This window comes from Oppia nitens, unplaced genomic scaffold, assembly GCF_028296485.1.
Source record: "Oppia nitens isolate AA-2021 unplaced genomic scaffold, nextdenovo-longstitch-racon4-pilon3 scaffold1_pilon_pilon_pilon, whole genome shotgun sequence".
Taxonomy (NCBI): domain Eukaryota; kingdom Metazoa; phylum Arthropoda; class Arachnida; order Sarcoptiformes; family Oppiidae; genus Oppia; species Oppia nitens.
Genome location: NW_026533199.1, coordinates 10,918,597 through 10,938,288, shown reverse-complemented (window position 1 = coordinate 10,938,288; position 19,692 = coordinate 10,918,597). Strand labels below are relative to the sequence as shown.

Below are 19,692 nucleotides of genomic sequence, written 5' to 3'. Positions count from 1 at the left end.
TCTATAATTATTGAAAAGTCCGAAAGTAATATGTGAACAACCCTTTATATATTTTATTCATATTAAGCTTATGTATCCAATTTGAAAACCCCAAACAGTTAGCTATGGATATGGAAATCAATATTATATCAAAAAAATATTTAATTATATACTAATATTATTAAATACAATATATTTAATATAAATTTATTGAAACATTAAAATAGAAATAATTTGAATATTAGACAACTGACTGGTAGTGTTGTTGGAAACAGTATATCATCAAAAAAGTAAATTTATTTATTATAAAATTAATTATTTTTTTAAAACCGAAATCACTTGTCATTAGGATAGCTGTAAACATTGCTAAGTAATGGTCAATGGTTTTCACTTACTAATAGAAATAAAAATTATTTATTATTCATAAAATATCTCAATATATACATTGCTATCCATTGAAATCATCCAATTATCTGTATATAAGACAACTAACAAACAATTGCTATTGTTTTTTAATATTATAAATAAATAATAACACGAATACATAGAATCTAAATGTATATAAAACTTTTATATTATTTTATTTAGAAAAATTACTAATAATTTAATTTTAAAAACTACAATATTAATAAAATTTGTAGATAAATAAAATACAATTTAAAAACTGTATTAAATTAATTGTTTATTATATATAATCAATATATGTTTTAATAAACATTTAAGTATTAATATAGTGTATACAGTAATTATAATGATATTATTAAATATCATTGATATACAAATCTTTATTATAAGCAATAATAAATTGTTCATAGATATTCATATATAATGTGGTTTCCACACAAAAAATTGATTGTAAAACTGTATACACTATTTTTTTTATTTATTAATAGTCTAAATAATAACAATTGATTTATTTAGCATTATAACATTTATAAAAAACTCAACTAAAAAATACACACTATAATAATTTTATTAATATATATTTATATTTTAAAGTAAGGATTTTTTTAAAAAAAATAGTAGACTAATGTTTTCAGTTAAGTTAAATAATAATATTATAGAAATAAGTTATAATATAAAAAGATTGTACAGTATATGATAATATAAAAACACTATATATTTTTACGGTTACAATAACTTATGCTGTATTTTAGTTTATATTTAATAATATGTTAATAATAATAACAAATATCAACAAATTGGTAGCAAAATTGTTGAGACAGTATCTATAAAAAAAACTTTAGGTATTATCCCAATCGAAATCACTAGTCAATGAACGGGTAGGAAAAATAGCCGACAATTAGTATGGTTTTGATATTATTATAAACAATAATAATAATAATAATAAACATTTTAATTACTAATATTTCAGATTTAGCTAATTAATCTAGACATTTTGATAATTTTATTTTAATAAATTAATTAGTTTGAAAAATTTTAAAATATTTTAATAATTGTTTAATTTAATTTTTTTATTGACAAACAATTGTACAAAAATATAAATTATTAAAGTTTTGCGAAATATTGGTCTTATATATTATATATGCAATAAATTTAACAATTATTAATACAATCAACTCTTTTGTAAATATCTGATAATTTTACAAATTTTGAAATACTTGAACAAAAAAAAATAATAAAGTTTTTTTTAATTTACTTAAACAGCTGTCAATATAAGTTTATCCGGTTATTGAATATATATATATATATATATATTTCATAAATTATAATTATTTTACTATATATATATATTTAAAAACTGTATTAAATTAATTGTTTATTATATATAATCAATATATGTTTTTATAAACTTTTAAGTATTAATATAGTGTATACAGTAATTATATTGATATTATTAAAAATCATTTGATATACAAATCTTTATTATAAGCAATAATAAAAATAAACTAATAGAATCTTATGTTGTTTATTGAAAATTGAATGTAAAACTGTATACACTATTATTTTTTTCATTTATTAATAATCTAAATAATAACAATTGATTTATTTAGCATTATAACATTTATTAAAAAAAACTCAACTAAAAAATACACACTATAATAGTTTTATTAATATATATTTATATTTAAAAATAAGGATTTAATGTTTTCAGTTAAGTTAAATAATAATAATAATATAGAAATAAGTTATAATCATAAAAAGATTGTACAGTTTATGATAATATGAAAACATATGTACTGTATATATATTTATATTAAACCAATTATTTAAATAAATACATTATATATATATAAATAAATATATTTTATTTTGTTGATATCATTTTTATTATATACAATAATAGATGTACAATAAAATGCAATTGCATTATTAATAATCCAAGGGGATATAGCTCAGTGGTAGAGCATTCGACTGCAGATCGAGAGGTCCCCGGTTCAAACCCGGGTGCCCCCTAAGAATCTTTTTATATTTAATTTTTTAAAATTATTATTATTATTAAAAATACTTAATGTAAAGATAACAACAAAAATATTTAACTAACTTTTAAATATTTTTAGCAGCCATTATTATTTATAATAATAATAACTAAAACAAACATAATTATTGTATAAGCACTGTATAATTATTATATTATCTAAATATATTATATATCGTATCAATATTTGTATTTAAAAAAAAAACTATTATTGTCTGAATTTGTCAAAAATATTAATCTATTTTTAACAATATTATTCAAATATTTTCAATAAATCTATTAATAAATGTTATTTACCCATTAAAATATAATTAAAGTAAATTTGAAATATTTTTTTTGAAATACGGTACACAACTTTGTTGCCAATGTTTACAACTTTATTTCAACAATTGTTACGGAAAAAAATGTATTTAATTTTATACAAAAAAAATAAAATAATATTTTTTTGTAAAACTTTTTATTTAGTAACATAAACATTGTATTACTTATGTAAACATTTTTAAAAAAATATTATTTATTAAAATAATTCCACATTATATTATTATTAGTCATAATAATAAGCATAATTTTTTTCTAATAATATAACTTATTAAAAATTGATAATGAAAATTAATTTTAGCTAAATAAACTAAAAACTGTTTATTCAGGTGTACTAAGGTATTGTGTCCGGTTTTTTAAAATTTAAATAAACATCATTGACATTTACATTATTATTATTATTATTGTAATATCTACGACTACATTATTAATAATTTATATATATAAGTGTGTGTAAAATAAAATATGTATTTTTAAGTAAAGCATTTTCATATTTTAATTTTTTATTAAACAAAAAAAATCTTAAAATAAAAAATTATAAACAATGTTTACTATAAATTCAAAAATAATGTCATCAAACATTTTGTTGCTAATGTTAATGTTGAGTGTCTATGAAATTAACAGTCAATATTTGGGTAATTATAATTATTTTTTAAAAAATAAAATTAAATGTTTATAATTTTTAAATATTGTTTTTAATTGAAACTAAATAAGTAATTAATACAGTTTTATTTACAGGATATGGCAATCGATATTATAGCAACTATTATCCATATAATTATTATTATGGCACTTATGGTAACTATTATTATCCATATTATTACAATTATTATTATCCAAACTATTATGGCTATGGATCATATTATGGATAATAATTACAATTATGATTTATTATTAACTTATATTAACTATAATTAGTATCAGTAATAATTATATGATTACTATATTTTATGTGTTACACTTGTATATTATATGTATATATTTTTTGAGAAAATATTAATAAATTATACTTTATTATAAAAGCATTATTTGCAATTATAAAATTTATATATATATATATATATATATAAATTAAATATTTTTAGAAACAAAATCTACATTTAAAGTTTACTACTAATAATCATATATTAATAAAATAATAACTTTTGTAATAAATTATTGTTTTAAATGTATGTGTATTATTGTAATTATAATTACAGTAATATAATAAATAATAATTGTATTTTTTTGCTGATATCATATTTCATAATAATTATAATATTGTAAAAATTAACATCAACAATTTTATTTTCAATTATATTATTATTAAATAATAATATATATGGGGATATAGCTCAGTGGTAGAGCATTCGACTGCAGATCGACAGGTCCCCGGTTCAAATCCGGGTGTCCCCTAAAACAAACCCCTAGTGTTTGAACAAATTTTTAAAATAAATCAATAAAGTTAATAATATTTCTATCTATTGTTAAAATTTTCAATAATAATAATAATAATAATAAAGTAATTATAATTATAATAATTATTATTATTCTATTTAAAACAAAAATTAAAAACTTTAATACTAAAGTGTATTTTATAAAACATTATACATAAACTGAAAAATTTAATTTATTAATATTTTTCAAAAAAATAAAATTAATGTATAATTTTTCTTTTATAACTTTAAGCATTGACTATGTTATTAAATATACATACAAAAAAAGTTAAAGTAATTATTTTTATTATTAAATAAAATAAAAATTTAAATATTATTTTTTGCCGGTCGAGGGTAGGTGTCATGTAATCAAAAGTCGATATAATTATGTCATAGATATTGCCGATAAAAACTCTGGGACCACAAAGTGTACGGTTACTGTTGTATAACTTATGCCGCATGGCATACAAAAAAATACTGTATTTTAATCTATATCAATAAATTGGTAGCAAAATTGTTGGGACATTATTTATAAAAAAAATGCATGTATTATCCCTATCAAAATCAATGGGCGGCTATGAAAAATGGCCAACAATTAGTATAATTTTGATATTATAAATAATAATAAACATTTTAATTACTCATTTGAATAAACTAATAAATCTAGACATTGATAATTTAAATTTAATTAATTAATTAGTTTACAAAATTTTAAAATATTTGAATTATTGTTAAATTTTATTTTTGAAAATTATTTATTATTCACAAAATATCTCAATATACAGTATACATTGCTATCTATTGACTGTATGACTGTATGAATTATCTGTATATAAGTCAACTGACAAACAATTGCTATTGTTTTATAAATAAATAATAACACGAATACATAAAATCTAAATGTATATAAAACTTTTATATTATTTTTTTAAAAAATTACTAATAATTTAATTTTAAGAACTATGATATTAATAAAATTTGTAGATAAATAAAATACAATTTAAAAACTGTAAAATTAATTGTTTATTATATATACTCAATATATATTTTGATAAACTTTTAATTATTTACATAGTGTATACAGTAATTATATTGATATTATTAAATATCATTGATATATAAGTCTTTATTATAAGCAATAATAAAATATTGACTGCAATTGTCTTATACAGTAATGTTGTTTCCACACAAAATTGTATGTAAAACTGTATACACTATTATTTTTTATTTATTAATAATCTAAATAATAACAATTGATATATTTAGCATTATAACATTAAAAAATTCAACTAAAAAATACAAACTATAATAATTTTATTAATATATATTTATATTTAAAAATAAAGATTTTTTTAAAAAAAAATTAGTAGACTAATGTTTTCAGTTAAGTTAAATAAATTAATTAGTTTAATATTTTAATAATTGTTAAATTTTTTAACAAACATTTGTACAAATATACATTATTAAAGTTTTGCGAAATATTGGTCTTATATATGCAATAAATTTAACAATTATTAATAAAATCAAATCTTTTGTACATATTTTCTGATAATTTTGCAATACTTGAACAAAAATAAAGTTTTTTAATTTATTTAAACAGTTGTCAATATATAAGTTTATCCGGTTATTGAATGCATAATTATTATAAATTATAATTATTTTAATATATAAATATTTATAAAAAAATATTTATAATATTTTGATTTTTATAATAATTACAAATACTTATATAATAAATTTATTTTAAATATTTATATTGTATAATTTAATAGACAACGTTTATTAACGTTAATAAATAATTTAATTTATCTTAATTAATTTTAATTTAATTGAAATATACAATGAATATGATGGTACATTAATTATTTCACTATTAAAGATTTTTTTTTAAATTTAGATAATATTAATGGATATTAAAATTTTTAAGTTGTATGATATTACTGTAAAATATAATGTTAAATAAGAAAAATACCCTCAAATATAAAAATAAATTAATAGATAAAAACAAATAAATATAGACAATTGCATAAATCAATATAAATTAAAAAAGCGGTAAATATAATTGATTAGACAACTTAAATAGAAACAATTATATTGTATTTACTAAATTAGCATATTATTGGAAAATCCTACATTAGATAAATATTATTTATGATTATTATTAATATTATTATTTTAACAATACACTATAAACCGTGTATATACTATACAGTATATAAAACATAATTACATAAAACAAATGTTAATATTTAATAAATTATAATTTAAAAGATAAATATCGTTAGATATTGTATTTAAGATTTTGTATTAAAACATTAGACATTTATTGCTGGTATTGAAAATTGTATTTAAAAATAAATTTAGTTTAACAAAATCTAAATTACTGTATTTTAACAAAATAAATACTAACAATGAAATCAGTTATTGTAATTTTCATAGTAGTATTTGTGATACTAAATGTACTGGATATTAACGATGCATTTAGAAAGAGAGGTACAGTAATACCAATTATATAGTTTTTTAAAAAAAATAAAATTATTATTTAATTACAATATTATATGTATAGTAAAAAGTATTATTATTTTTTTTAAATTTTATATTAAGGTTATGGAGGTTACGGTGGAGGGTATGGTGGAGGTCATGGCAAATGTTGCTACGGTGGTGGTGGCGGGCATTATGGAGGTTATAAAAAATTTGGTGGACATCATAGAGGCGGATATGGAGGTTATGGTGGCGGACATCATCGCAAGTTTAAAAAGTGGGGCTAAAAATACTTTAATTATGTAATAATCATAAATAATACTTATAATCAATTAATTAATTAATTAATTAATAACTCAAATAAAATTGTTATTGTTATGAATATAATTACAATGTATGTTAATTTTTGATAAAAATTTTAACTAAACAAAGAAATAAATATTTTGTGAATCTATTTAATTATATAAATGACATTCAAATTGATTAAGTATTTTATGATTTATTAGCGATATATAATAAAACTTTAACTTTTAAATAATAGCCTTAACCTTGAAAGTACATATAGTCTATAATATAATAAACTAATATAAACTAATAAATATTTTTTTTTATTATATTATAAAATAAATTTACTTAACTTATTATGATAACTTAATAAGTTATTAAACTATACATTATAAATTAATTTTTTTTACAATAATTATAAATAATAATAATAATACTAATAAATATTAGAACTAAAAGTACAAATGTAAAACTTTTTTAAAAAATTAATACTTATAATACATATACAATACAATATAATATTGCTATAATATACTACTATAATATTATTAATAGTATCTTAAAAATTAGTAAATAAAGTACAAAAAATAACACAATTTTTTTAATTATTAGAACTTGTATACTAGTATTTTTTATCGAGTATATATAAGTAACAATTTGCAATTGATCTAGTCAAAATAAAAATATTATTATAGAAAATTTTATTAAAAGTAATAAATTTGTTAAACTACTAATAATAATAATGTCAAACAAAATTTTATTTGTATTTATGGTTTGTCTATTGTTTGCTACAATAATAACAGGTATTTATTTTTGATATTAAAGTTATTTTTACAAATATATATGTATATTATTTTTTTAAAAATTATTTATACTCTAATATTAATTAATTAATTAATAGTAAATGCTTGGTATGTTAGTGGCGGCGGATATGGCTATAGAGGATATGGCGGCGGTTGGGGCGGTGGTGGTTATGGCGGCGGATATTATAAACCGTGGCGTAGTTGGCGCCGTTGGGGAGGCGGTTGGGGTCATATATAAACATATAATTTTCCACATAATAGCAATTGAAGAATTTTTTTTAATAATTTCATGTTTTTAAAAAATTAATTTCTAGTTTCATTTTAAAAATTTTAATACAAATATTTTTTTATTAAATAACTTTGAAATATATAATGTTTAAATGACAGTTTTATATTCAATAATAAATATAATGGTTGTTTAAAATTTCTAATGAATTAAAATAAATAAATATTTCTGTAAATTAAATATAACATGAAATAAATTATATGATTACATATATGTTTGAGATGTTAAAGTAATAATTATATATATATATATATATATATAATATTAATAATATAATATATAAATGAGTTTATATTGTTTTTTTAATGTTGTTTAGTTTGTTTCAATTGTCACCACCATTACGATAGTCATTATTTACTCCATAGCCATAGTTTCCATCATTACCATAGTTTCTGTTATATCGATAATAGGGAGACCATCGGCCATACATACCATATGGCCGATAACCATACCGACCACCACCACCACGGGGGTAGCCATACCTTCTCCATGGATAACCATAGTTATTGCCTGTAAATAATAATAATTAAAAATATTAATTTATAAAATATAAGTTAATAAATACATAAAAATTATATAGATATGCAATATTAATACAGTATATAGTAAGCGCTTTTATAAATATATAAAAATATTTATTGCCGACAAAAAGCTAAAAAAATAAATAATATTAAACTTTATTTATTTCAGTGAGAAAGTTAACGTCAATGACTTTTATCGGCAATAATTTTTTTAAAAAAAGATATATAATAATTAGGTTTATCGCATGATAAAATATTTTATTATTTTTTATTTATAAAAAAGCATCATGATAACATTTTTTAATACATATAAATACACTTACCATATTGAGCATATACATTAACTAGCATTAATGATGCTAGTATAGCCAATAGTAATAATGATTTATTCATTGTAGTTATATATATATATATATTATATATTTTCAATGTATACTATTATAAACTTATTAAACAAGTAATCACTTTGAATATTTAAATTATTAGATAAATGTTTAGAAATTTACTGATATATATAGAGAAAAATCTATTTAAAACAATAACTTAAATCCTATTTACATACGAGTGTTGCAATTTAATAATAATATTAATATTACTAAAAATAAAATTTTATTACATATTTTTTAATAGCTAAATTGCTAAAAAATATTTACTTTATATTATCAAAATTCAGTATATATACAAATACAGTAGTTTTACATATAATCTATTTTTAATTTTGTTTTGTTTATCTGTCTAATTTGATGATAAACATATAAATTTTTATTACAATAATAGAATATAGATTTTTTTGGATAATAATTTCAATGTTAAATTTATAATTATGTATTGGCTGTTTAAATACAAAAATTATTTAAATAAAAAATATATGAAATATTTCTAAATTTAAATAATTAATTAGTATACTATTTATGTTATATTATGTACTAATTTTTTAATATCCATATAAATATTTAATTTTATTTGCATATTGCATGTGTATTCCGGGTGTAATCAATGTCATATTACTGTGAGTGTAATATTATTGATTAAACCTAAAAAATATAATTTTATAGCTAAATAAATCTTTTTTTTTAAATTGTAATATTTTTATTTTTTCTATAAAATTATGATCTATTTATTTATTGTTTCAACTATTTGAATAACTTTAAAGAATAAATATATAAAAATTGAATGGCATTGTATTTTTAAAGTAAATTTTTTATTTAAAATATTTACTTAACAAAACATGTATTTATATGGTATATTAATATATATAATATAATATAGATTATAATTTTAATTAAATTAATACAAAATACATACTGTATTAAGTATAGAATAATTATAATTCAAGTATTAATTGTTTATCTCAATTATTATTTAAAAAAGGATTTAAAAGTTTAATATAAAGATTAATAAATATTGTAAAAACATTTATATAAACAAAAAATTGTTTTTTATTGGATTTTTAAAAATACATTGTTGCGGTTGTGTTGTCTTTAAGGGACTTCCCAACCACAGATAGTTTTGTTATGATTAGTTAGATCGGTCAATAGGACAGTAATTGTCAGTACACTGCGTGGGTCGGTATGAGACCAGTACTCGACACTCCAACTAATCAAAGTAACAGTTGTCTCGCGTGGGTCCGATTGAGACCAACAACTGATTGTAGTATCAACTGGTCGGCCAGTAATTGACTTAACAGTTGATGATAGGATTGCTTGAATGCCACGGTGTGTGTCACTCAAACAATAGACAGATCTGCAGTAGTGGTGACCCGAGTTAGGCCAGGGAGGAGATCCTAATATACTTGAATGACTTCTAGACTTCAGAGTTCAGTTGACCAGAGGAACAGTAGGTGAACTAGTGATGTGACGTTTCAATGACTTTACTCACAATTAATATTAATTCACTTTATTTAATAATAAGATAAAAATGTATGAATACAATGGTTGTTAACTGTAGGTATTATAAGCACATGTAGTTGAGTGTAATGGTATGAATTACTGTATAAAATGTCAGTACAGTTTGGCGGTTAGGTATACACTCTCTCTCTAGTAGTGTAGCAGTACATTGGGTTTTTATAGTGTGTGTGAGGTACAGGTATGTAATGGTATTAAATGGGTAGCTATTGGTTAGTTCAAATAAAAGACAGTTGGACGGTTAGATCGGTCTAATGGTGCCAATAGGATGACCTAAATGACCGATCATACCAGGAATAGGTGTAAATGGATAGTTGTCGGCAATAAAAGTACTTAAGTATAATATGGAATGCACTATAAAATAGGTATCAATTAAAAGGTATATAAAAATAGATATTCAAAATTATAGCTAAAAGTAATATAATAGATATCCTCAACACTCCCCCGCGTTTTAAGACTGATCCCGGAGGAAGTATGGTTCCAGTTGTCCGACGTGGATCAGGAAGGGTTCGGATGAGTCGTTGTATCGTTTAATATGCGCGTTGACGGGTCCAGGGATTGATGTCACGGTGAACGGTCCTTCATATTTCGGTGATAGCTTTTTGAAATCCGGACGATTGTATGGTATGCGCCGTTTAACCAGTTGTCCAACCTTTAGATCGATCGGGTGGTGACTTTTGTCATACGCTGCTTTAGTTCTTGCTTTGATGAGATCCGTACGATGTTTGGCCAGTCTTCGGGCTTCATGTATGTCGGTTTGGGTATTCAATGTGTCCGTTCCAAACATCAGGTACGAAGGTGTGAATTCAGTGACTGTATGAATAGTGTTGTTATAGTTATCGGTCACTCCTTTCAATAATGTTGTCCATTTTCGGCGAGGGTTAGCCAATAAAGCGATAGATAATCCCTTTTTGACCGATCCGTTGACCCTCTCATTTGTACCATTTGTCTGCGGATGATATGTAGACGTAAATAGATGTCGGATATTGCTATTAGTCAGGAATCTCTTGAGTTCTTTTGACTTGAATGTCTTAAAGTTGTCGGTTAATATAGCGTCAGGTTCGCGGCCAGTTGTCTTAATTAGATCGGTCAACACTGATATGCATGCTTGAGCCGAATTAGTTGGTGTGGCTTTAGTCCAAATATATCGCGAGTGGTGATCGATCACGACTTGTATGTATTTATGTCTTGAGTTGGCCGCTTCACTGCCCATAACTATGGTATCCATAGCGATGAGTTTGAGCGGAAGGTCTGGTGTCGGTAATGGCTGTAGTTCACCATATGGTGTATGATTCGCTGGTTTTGCCAGTTGACAGATATGACATGACTTGACATACTGTTTAATATCGTATATCATTGATGGCCAGTAATAATGTTTTTTGATTTGCTTAGTGGTGATACGGATTCCTGGATGACCACTACTGTCGTGCGCTTGTTCTAATAATGGATGTACTAGACTCGGAGGTATGATGGATAGAGATCGGCCATACTTGGGGATGGTATACAGTTCATCCAAATTAGTTGAATGGAAGACCGATCGATTATCAGATGTTGATTTCGGTAGTGTTTGATCGGTCGATGTTACCACTCGAACTGGTTCTTCATATACCGCGTTAGCTTCGGTGTCCTGTATTTGATGTTGCAATATGACTTGATCACGTATAAAATAATTGATAGGTGCGCGGGACAAGGCGTCGACGTGAGCCATCTGAGATCCGGGTTTATGTATAACCTCAAAGGTATACAGACTAAGCTCTTCAGACCATCTGAAGAGTCGTTTTTTAGTAGATTGAAAATTAATAAGCCATTTGAGGGCCTTGTGGTCTGTGTATAGTTTGAAGTTGACTCCTTCCAAGTATATACGGAAGTATCGTATAGAGTCAAACACTGCTAGACATTCCAGTTCGGTAACTGTGTAGCGTGATTCGGCGTCAGCGAGTTTACGTGAGTAATAACCGATCGGTCGGTCATTTTGGATAAGTATTCCGGCGATTCCTATTGTTGATGCATCGGTATGTAATTCGATAGGTTGGTTGGGATCATATATAGCCCGAACCGGTTCCGATGCCATCAATTCCTTGAGTTTGTCGAACGATTGTTGGTGTTGATCGGTCCACAGGAAGTCCTTTGATTTAGATTTTTTCATTAGTTGAGTCAGTGGAGCAGTTATAGTTGCAAAATCAGGAATATATTCTCTTAAATAGTTGGCCAGTCCATGAAAGCGTTGAACTCCCTTTTGATCGGTCGGCGTCGGGAAGTCCATTATGGCTTTGATTTTAGAATCGGGTGGTCGAACGGATTGACCATCGATATGATGTCCTAAAAATTCGATGTTATGTTTATCAAACTCACATTTTTCTTGTTTGAGGCGAGCGTTATTGAGAGCCAGGCGTTTGAATACTTCAGCCAATATGTTGTCGTGATGCTCCTGAGTTTTAGCGTAGATTATTATGTCGTCGAGGTATGAGATTACGCCATTGTTGTGTAAGTCGCCTAAAATCTTACGGACGACTCGGTGGAACGTTGCAGGGCTGTTCTTCAGTCCAAACGGTAGAACGGTCCACTCGTAGTGGCCGTCGCGGGTTACGAATGCTGTTTTGGTAATATCTTCGGGAGCAACGGCTACCTGCCAGTAACCCGAAGCAAAGTCAAGCTTAGAAAAGATGACCGATCCTTGTAGTCGATCGATCACGTCTGCGATGACTGGTAGAGGTGTCTTATCAGCAACGGTTACCGAATTGAGTCGACGGTAGTCAATACACAAACGAAAGGTGCCGTCTTTTTTGGGCGCCAAAGTAATCGGTGCTGCGTATGGGCTAACGCTTTCCCGAATTAGACCTTTTTCTAGGAGATCTTTTACTTGACGTGCAGTCTCAGCTGCCATTTGATGGGATTGACGGTATGGTCGCTGTGCGATTGGCTGTTGGTCTGTCAAAATGATTCGATGCTGTTCGATGTTAATGAGGCCTAAATCAGTAGAATCGGCGGCAAAAATATGTTTATACTCATTAACGAGTTGTTCAGCTTTTGTTGGTATTGTTCGAACTGATCGGTCATTTGATCGATCAGTTATAGCGTTTGTTATAAGATGACAGTGATGTCCGTTTGAAGTCCGTTGTGTGAAGTAATGTCTATCTTTAGACCATTTGTATGACACTGTCTTGTCATGGGTGTCGATGATAATACCAAAATGTCCGAGAGATTCAAGTGATAGAAGTAATGTATAAGCAAATCCATCGAGTACTTGCGATCGGATTGTTTTTGTCATTCGATTGATGGTAAGTCTGAATGAAACTTCACCGATGGTGCGGACCGATCCTCTCGCCAGATCGATCGATGTCCAATGTTTACGATTGATGTGAAGTTTAAGATGATTCGCTACATGTAATGGCATAATATTTACAGTAGATCCAGGGTCGGCAAATGCGGAGAGTTCGAATCGTCCTATTCGACCAGGAATTAAGATAATTTCTCGTGAATCAGATGCTGATGCCATAGTTTGATGACGGATAAAATGATTAGATGATGCTTGAGATGGTTGTGGAGCGATGGCTGATCCATTATCATTTTGAGGTGCTGTTGGTTTATAAGGGCAATCCTTATGGAAATGCCATGATGTTAGACCACGGTCTCGGCAGATCCTACATGAATAAGGCGGTCGATTTTTATTTGATCGGTCATTTCGATGGTTAGGGTTAGGCCTTTTTGACCGATCGTTGGACTTGTCCTGTGAAAAGTGAGAGCGAGGTTTGTTTTGATGGTACGATTGTTTTGTTTTATCGGCTTCGATGTCCTGAGCCATCTCTAACCAAGCATTAGTACTTTGAAATCTTCGGCCGTAAAAGTATTCTTTGTATTCGTGTTGTAGGCCTTCTGTGAGCAGATTAGCTCTTTGAGAGTCTGTATATCCAGTGACACGACGAAGAAGTTTCATTTTTTCGTCGTAATATGTCTTCATCGGTTCATTACGCTGTTGCCGTCGGCGGGTGGCTCCTACTTCTGGAGGTATATCGCAATGCGAGTACCGATCGGTCAATAGTTGCTTGACTTTATCCCACTTAATGCAGGGATCGATCAGTATGTCTGACCCGAAATAGTTCGCGGCGTCGTCGATGAGAAATTCCATAATGTGGTCAACTTTACGGTCATCAGTATATGTACGGTAAGCCCTTTCAAACATTTGGAGGAATGCTTCTACTTTAAGAGTTGAGTCCTGAGCACCACTGAATTTAGGAACTTTGAGAGTAATTTTAGTGGCCATGTGTTGGACGGTCGGATCGACGGATAGGTTTTGCATAGCCGTCGCCATTGTATTGTCGGTAGAAGTAGATGTGCTTTGAGTTGCAGGCGCTGCTGCGTTGCTCGTATTATCGTCAACCATGTTGTCTGTATTGATAATTTCTTGATTCGGTTCGATGGTATAGCGTGTTCCGTGTCTTGTGAATCCTGTAGCGTTAAGAGTAGTCATTCAGCGTAGATAGGGATCAATATTGTGATCTGTGCCGACTGCGCCAATTTGTTGCGGTTGTGTTGTCTTTAAGGGACTTCCCAACCACAGATAGTTTTGTTATGATTAGTTAGATCGGTCAATAGGACAGTAATTGTCAGTACACTGCGTGGGTCGGTATGAGACCAGTACTCGACACTCCAACTAATCAAAGTAACAGTTGTCTCGCGTGGGTCCGATTGAGACCAACAACTGATTGTAGTATCAACTGGTCGGCCAGTAATTGACTTAACAGTTGATGATAGGATTGCTTGAATGCCACGGTGTGTGTCACTCAAACAATAGACAGATCTGCAGTAGTGGTGACCCGAGTTAGGCCAGGGAGGAGATCCTAATATACTTGAATGACTTCTAGACTTCAGAGTTCAGTTGACCAGAGGAACAGTAGGTGAACTAGTGATGTGACGTTTCAATGACTTTACTCACAATTAATATTAATTCACTTTATTTAATAATAAGATAAAAATGTATGAATACAATGGTTGTTAACTGTAGGTATTATAAGCACATGTAGTTGAGTGTAATGGTATGAATTACTGTATAAAATGTCAGTACAGTTTGGCGGTTAGGTATACACTCTCTCTCTAGTAGTGTAGCAGTACATTGGGTTTTTATAGTGTGTGTGAGGTACAGGTATGTAATGGTATTAAATGGGTAGCTATTGGTTAGTTCAAATAAAAGACAGTTGGACGGTTAGATCGGTCTAATGGTGCCAATAGGATGACCTAAATGACCGATCATACCAGGAATAGGTGTAAATGGATAGTTGTCGGCAATAAAAGTACTTAAGTATAATATGGAATGCACTATAAAATAGGTATCAATTAAAAGGTATATAAAAATAGATATTCAAAATTATAGCTAAAAGTAATATAATAGATATCCTCAACAACATGTTTCAAGTAAATGAGATTTACATATTTGAACTATTAAGTAGAAAATATATACTATTAATATAATGTCTAAAACATTATATATTTTTAATAATATATTAATTTTTAAAGCAAAGTTAATTTATTGCCCAAAATTTTTTTTCCAATAACCATTCCCTCTATTGATTTAACCCCTATTTCCATAACGACCCCCACCACCACCACCATTGCCGTAACGGCCGCCGCCTCCTCCTCCATATCTACGTCCACCTCCACCTCCACCGCCGCCATATCCACGATTGCCACCGCCGTAACCTCTATTACCTCCACGACCTGAAAGTTATACAAAAAATAAATAAATAATATATTTTATTAATTAAAAAACTATTAAATAATTTATTTTAAATAATTAATTTTTTTTATAAACAAAACAAAAAATAAATACTTAATATATTACTTACCATATTGACAATCAACATTGATTACGGCAAACATACCAATGATAAAACAGATTAAAATGACCGCAAAAATTATCTTGCTCATTTTGTTGTTGTTTATTGTTGTTGTTTAACAAATATATATATATATATGAATAATACAAAAAAACTATCTTGATAAAATAAATTCCTGATCAAATAGTTGTATATAATGTAATAACAATATCAATAAACTGGTTTAGTTTCAAGTTTGGGCTATTTATACTAGGTGATTATACATGTATAACCAGTTTATTATTATTATTATTATTATTATTATTATTACCCAACTACTATGTAAGATTATTACATTTATTATTATTATTATAAATAGTAAATACTATTATTATAATATAAAAATAAAATTGTTCAATGTTAATAAATATTATGCTTTAAAAATTTTTATATGATTTTTTCTTTATGCATGATTGCTAATCGATTTATTAAAATTTTATTTTAAAAAAAAAAAATTTAAAATACTATTTCAATAGTAAATGTTTTAAAAGGTAATATTGTTTTTAATTTATTAATTTTGCCATTAAATTTATCTTTTATTATCAATCATAATTATTGTAACTTTTAGTATTGTTTGCCAAATTTATGCTTTCAAAATGTAATAACAAGTAATAATAATAATAATAATAAAACATTGTTAAGTAAAATCCAAATTTAATCCAAAATTATTGTTATATAATTTATTAAAATAAATGTTTTGCTAATGATGAATATTTAAATAATAAATTAATATAATAGAAAATGTATTATATATTTATAAAAATAATGTTTTACTTTAACATGATAAATTACTATCTAAAAATATAATAATTATTAGTCAATATTTAAGTTTTAGTTGTTTTGATTTAAATATTTTTACTTTTTATCGTGTTTTTTGTACAGTAAAAGTATTTATACATGTTATTATTAATTTTTAATAAATATTATTATTTTACTGAATTAATTATAATATTAAAAACTAATAAAACTAAAACTAAAATTAAATTTTATGTTTTTATTGCAATAACTTATTATACTGTAGTATGACTTAAATTTCAAATATTAACTTAATTAGTTATAAAAATATATTAGTGTTTTTTAATTGATTATTTTAGTAAAATTAATTTAATAAAAAATCAAAAATATAAGTAGTAATTTTGTTTTTATTATTAAAATTAAGTAAACAATTTTTAAGTATACAAAATTTATTTGATCTGCAACATTTAAATTTGAGAAAATTAAAATTATGAATTATATGAATTATTAAATAAATGTTTGTCTAATTTTTTGATAATTAAAAACTAACAAATATTATACAAACAAAATGTTATATTTTGTAACAAAACAATTTTTTAAAAAAAAATCAATAATTAAAGTAGCATGTTCATATATTTTTTTAAAAAAATAACTATAATCAAGCTCAATCTATTAAATATTATGATCAACTTATTAGTTCATTTTTTTGTGAGTAAAACATTAGCCATAATATCTGCCATAACCTCCTCTTCTACCGTATCCATAGCCGCCATATCTACGACCGCCGTAACCGCCGCCATATCCTCCTCCATAACCGCCATAACCTCTACGGCCATAACCATAGCCTCCGCGGCCACCGTAGCCTATTATTAACAAATTTAAAAATTATTATCAAATTTAAAAATTATTAACAAATTTAAAAATTATTAACAAATTTAAAAATTATTAACAAATTTAAAAATTATTAACAAATTTAAAAATTATTAACAAATTTAAAAATTATTAACAAATTTTGATAATTAAGTAAATTTAAATAATAATAGGAAAGTAATATTTATTATTATTATTATTTTAGTTAAACTTACCATATTGGGCATCAACATTATATACGGCAAACATGCCAATAATAAAACATATCAAAATAGCCGAAAATATTAGCTTGTTCATTTTTGTTGTTGTTTTTTTCAATGGATATATTTCAGTAAATAATTTATCAAATATTTTTCAAGTGGTACTACACACTAGAATCATACACTTGCTTATGGTGTGTCCAGTTTACCTGACTGTCTCTATTTATAGTTGTCTTAATAGATACTGTTTTTGTATTTTTTTTAGATAAGAGAGAGATAGAGAAAGAGAGAGAGAGAGAGAGGAAGAGAGAGAGAGGGAGAGAGATAGATAAATAGATAGATAGAAAGCTTGAAATTCCCCACAAAAATATAGCTAATATTTGAAGTTTCAATAATATTTATACATAAAAGTACTGTACTATAACTACTACTACTACTACTATAAATACTAAAACTAATAATAATAATAATAATAATAATATTTTTTTATGGGGAGTTTGTTCAACAGTTGTTCTCACATTATATTATTATTGCTTATATTTTTTCAAATAATTTTGTGATTGTCATTGAAAATTTTGAGTTTATATATTTCAGTCAATGCAATAATATTTGTATAATAATATTGTAAAGTTTGCGAATACTATTTGAAGCAACAATAATAATCATAATAAAGTCAATTTAATTATCATTATTTTTTTAAAAAACAAATTTAATTGCTAATACAAAAATTTTATTATCATAAATATCTATTATAAACACATAAATTAAGTATAAATAAATAGTAGAAAAAAGAAATTTCGAAATAAGTAATTATAATATTTAATTAAAAATTTTGGAAAATACATTAAAATTAAATAAAAACTAATATTTAAAAATACTTTAGATTGTACCATCATCAATCTAATATACATAAAATAAAATATTTTTTTATTAGTGTGATAGTTGAAAATATATTTGTTTAATTATATTAATTAATTAGTTATTTATGTACTGTATATGTACTTTTAGATTGCTATACTAAATTTAAGATAATAGTTTATATGTTTGTCCAGGGTCATGTGATATTTTTGATTATTAAAGTAATTAAATATTTAAATATAATTGGAATAGATATTAAAATAAATTCATTTATATATGCATTTTTACAATTTTATAATTATATAAAATTTTAGTATTAGTTAAATATAATTATTATATAAACATAACTTTTCTTTTTATAAGTATTTAACAATTAGTGTAAATATTAATATTATGCTACTGTAAATAATAAACTATTATTAACTATAATATAAAAATTAATTATTTTTTGTTTTAGCAATAATTTTCAAGATTTTTCAACATAAAAACTATAGACAATAAATCCATCACTATTTTCTATTTACAGTATATATTATTGTCATATATTTATTGCAAACACAAATTGTATTATAAATGGTATTTTTATTGCCATATTTCCATAGAAAAAATTATCATTTATTAAATATTGAGAGGGAATTTCCATTTAAATAGTTTAATATAAAAATAACTTTTTACTATAAGCTATTGAGTTAGTGCTATATAATCTAATATATATATATATATAATT

The 19,692-nt window shown here is 24.8% G+C and overlaps 2 protein-coding genes and 2 non-coding genes across 4 annotated transcripts; 2 read left to right on the top strand and 2 right to left on the bottom strand.

The window, feature by feature from the left end:
- The first annotated feature begins 2,325 nt into the window (after positions 1–2,325).
- Trnac-gca (transfer RNA cysteine (anticodon GCA)) lies at positions 2,326–2,397 on the top strand. Its single transcript has one exon. It is a non-coding gene; the product is annotated as a tRNA-Cys (tRNA).
- Positions 2,398–4,060: 1,663 nt separating this feature from the next.
- On the top strand, positions 4,061–4,132 carry Trnac-gca (transfer RNA cysteine (anticodon GCA)). Its single transcript has one exon. It is a non-coding gene; the product is annotated as a tRNA-Cys (tRNA).
- An 11,765-nt stretch (positions 4,133–15,897) lies between these two features.
- LOC128952497 (uncharacterized) lies at positions 15,898–16,472 on the bottom strand. Its single transcript, XM_054297902.1, has 2 exons — positions 16,273–16,472; positions 15,898–16,144 (listed from the first exon to the last, which is right to left on the bottom strand). The coding sequence occupies exons 1-2, from the start codon at positions 16,352–16,354 to the stop codon at positions 15,999–16,001; spliced, it is 228 nt and encodes a 75-aa protein (XP_054153877.1). The 5' UTR covers positions 16,355–16,472; the 3' UTR covers positions 15,898–15,998.
- Positions 16,473–17,490: 1,018 nt separating this feature from the next.
- Positions 17,491–18,327, bottom strand: LOC128952309 (neuropeptide-like protein 31). The gene is made up of 2 exons (XM_054297680.1): positions 18,123–18,327; positions 17,491–17,900 (listed from the first exon to the last, which is right to left on the bottom strand). Exons 1-2 carry the CDS (start codon positions 18,202–18,204, stop codon positions 17,758–17,760), a joined length of 225 nt encoding a protein of 74 aa, XP_054153655.1. The 5' UTR covers positions 18,205–18,327; the 3' UTR covers positions 17,491–17,757.
- Positions 18,328–19,692: the final 1,365 nt, after the last annotated feature.

Bases quoted from the DNA above. Each gene is read 5' to 3' on its own strand.
- LOC128952497 (XM_054297902.1), bottom strand. From the start codon at position 16,354: ATGAGCAAGATAATTTTTGCGGTCATTTTAATCTGTTTTATCATTGGT. The intron at 16,145-16,272 runs GTAAGTAATATA...TATAACTTTCAG, and splicing joins CAATGTTGATTGTCAATATG to GTCGTGGAGGTAATAGAGGT.
- LOC128952309 (XM_054297680.1), bottom strand. From the start codon at position 18,204: ATGAACAAGCTAATATTTTCGGCTATTTTGATATGTTTTATTATTGGC. The intron at 17,901-18,122 runs GTAAGTTTAACT...TGTTAATAATAG, and splicing joins TAATGTTGATGCCCAATATG to GCTACGGTGGCCGCGGAGGC.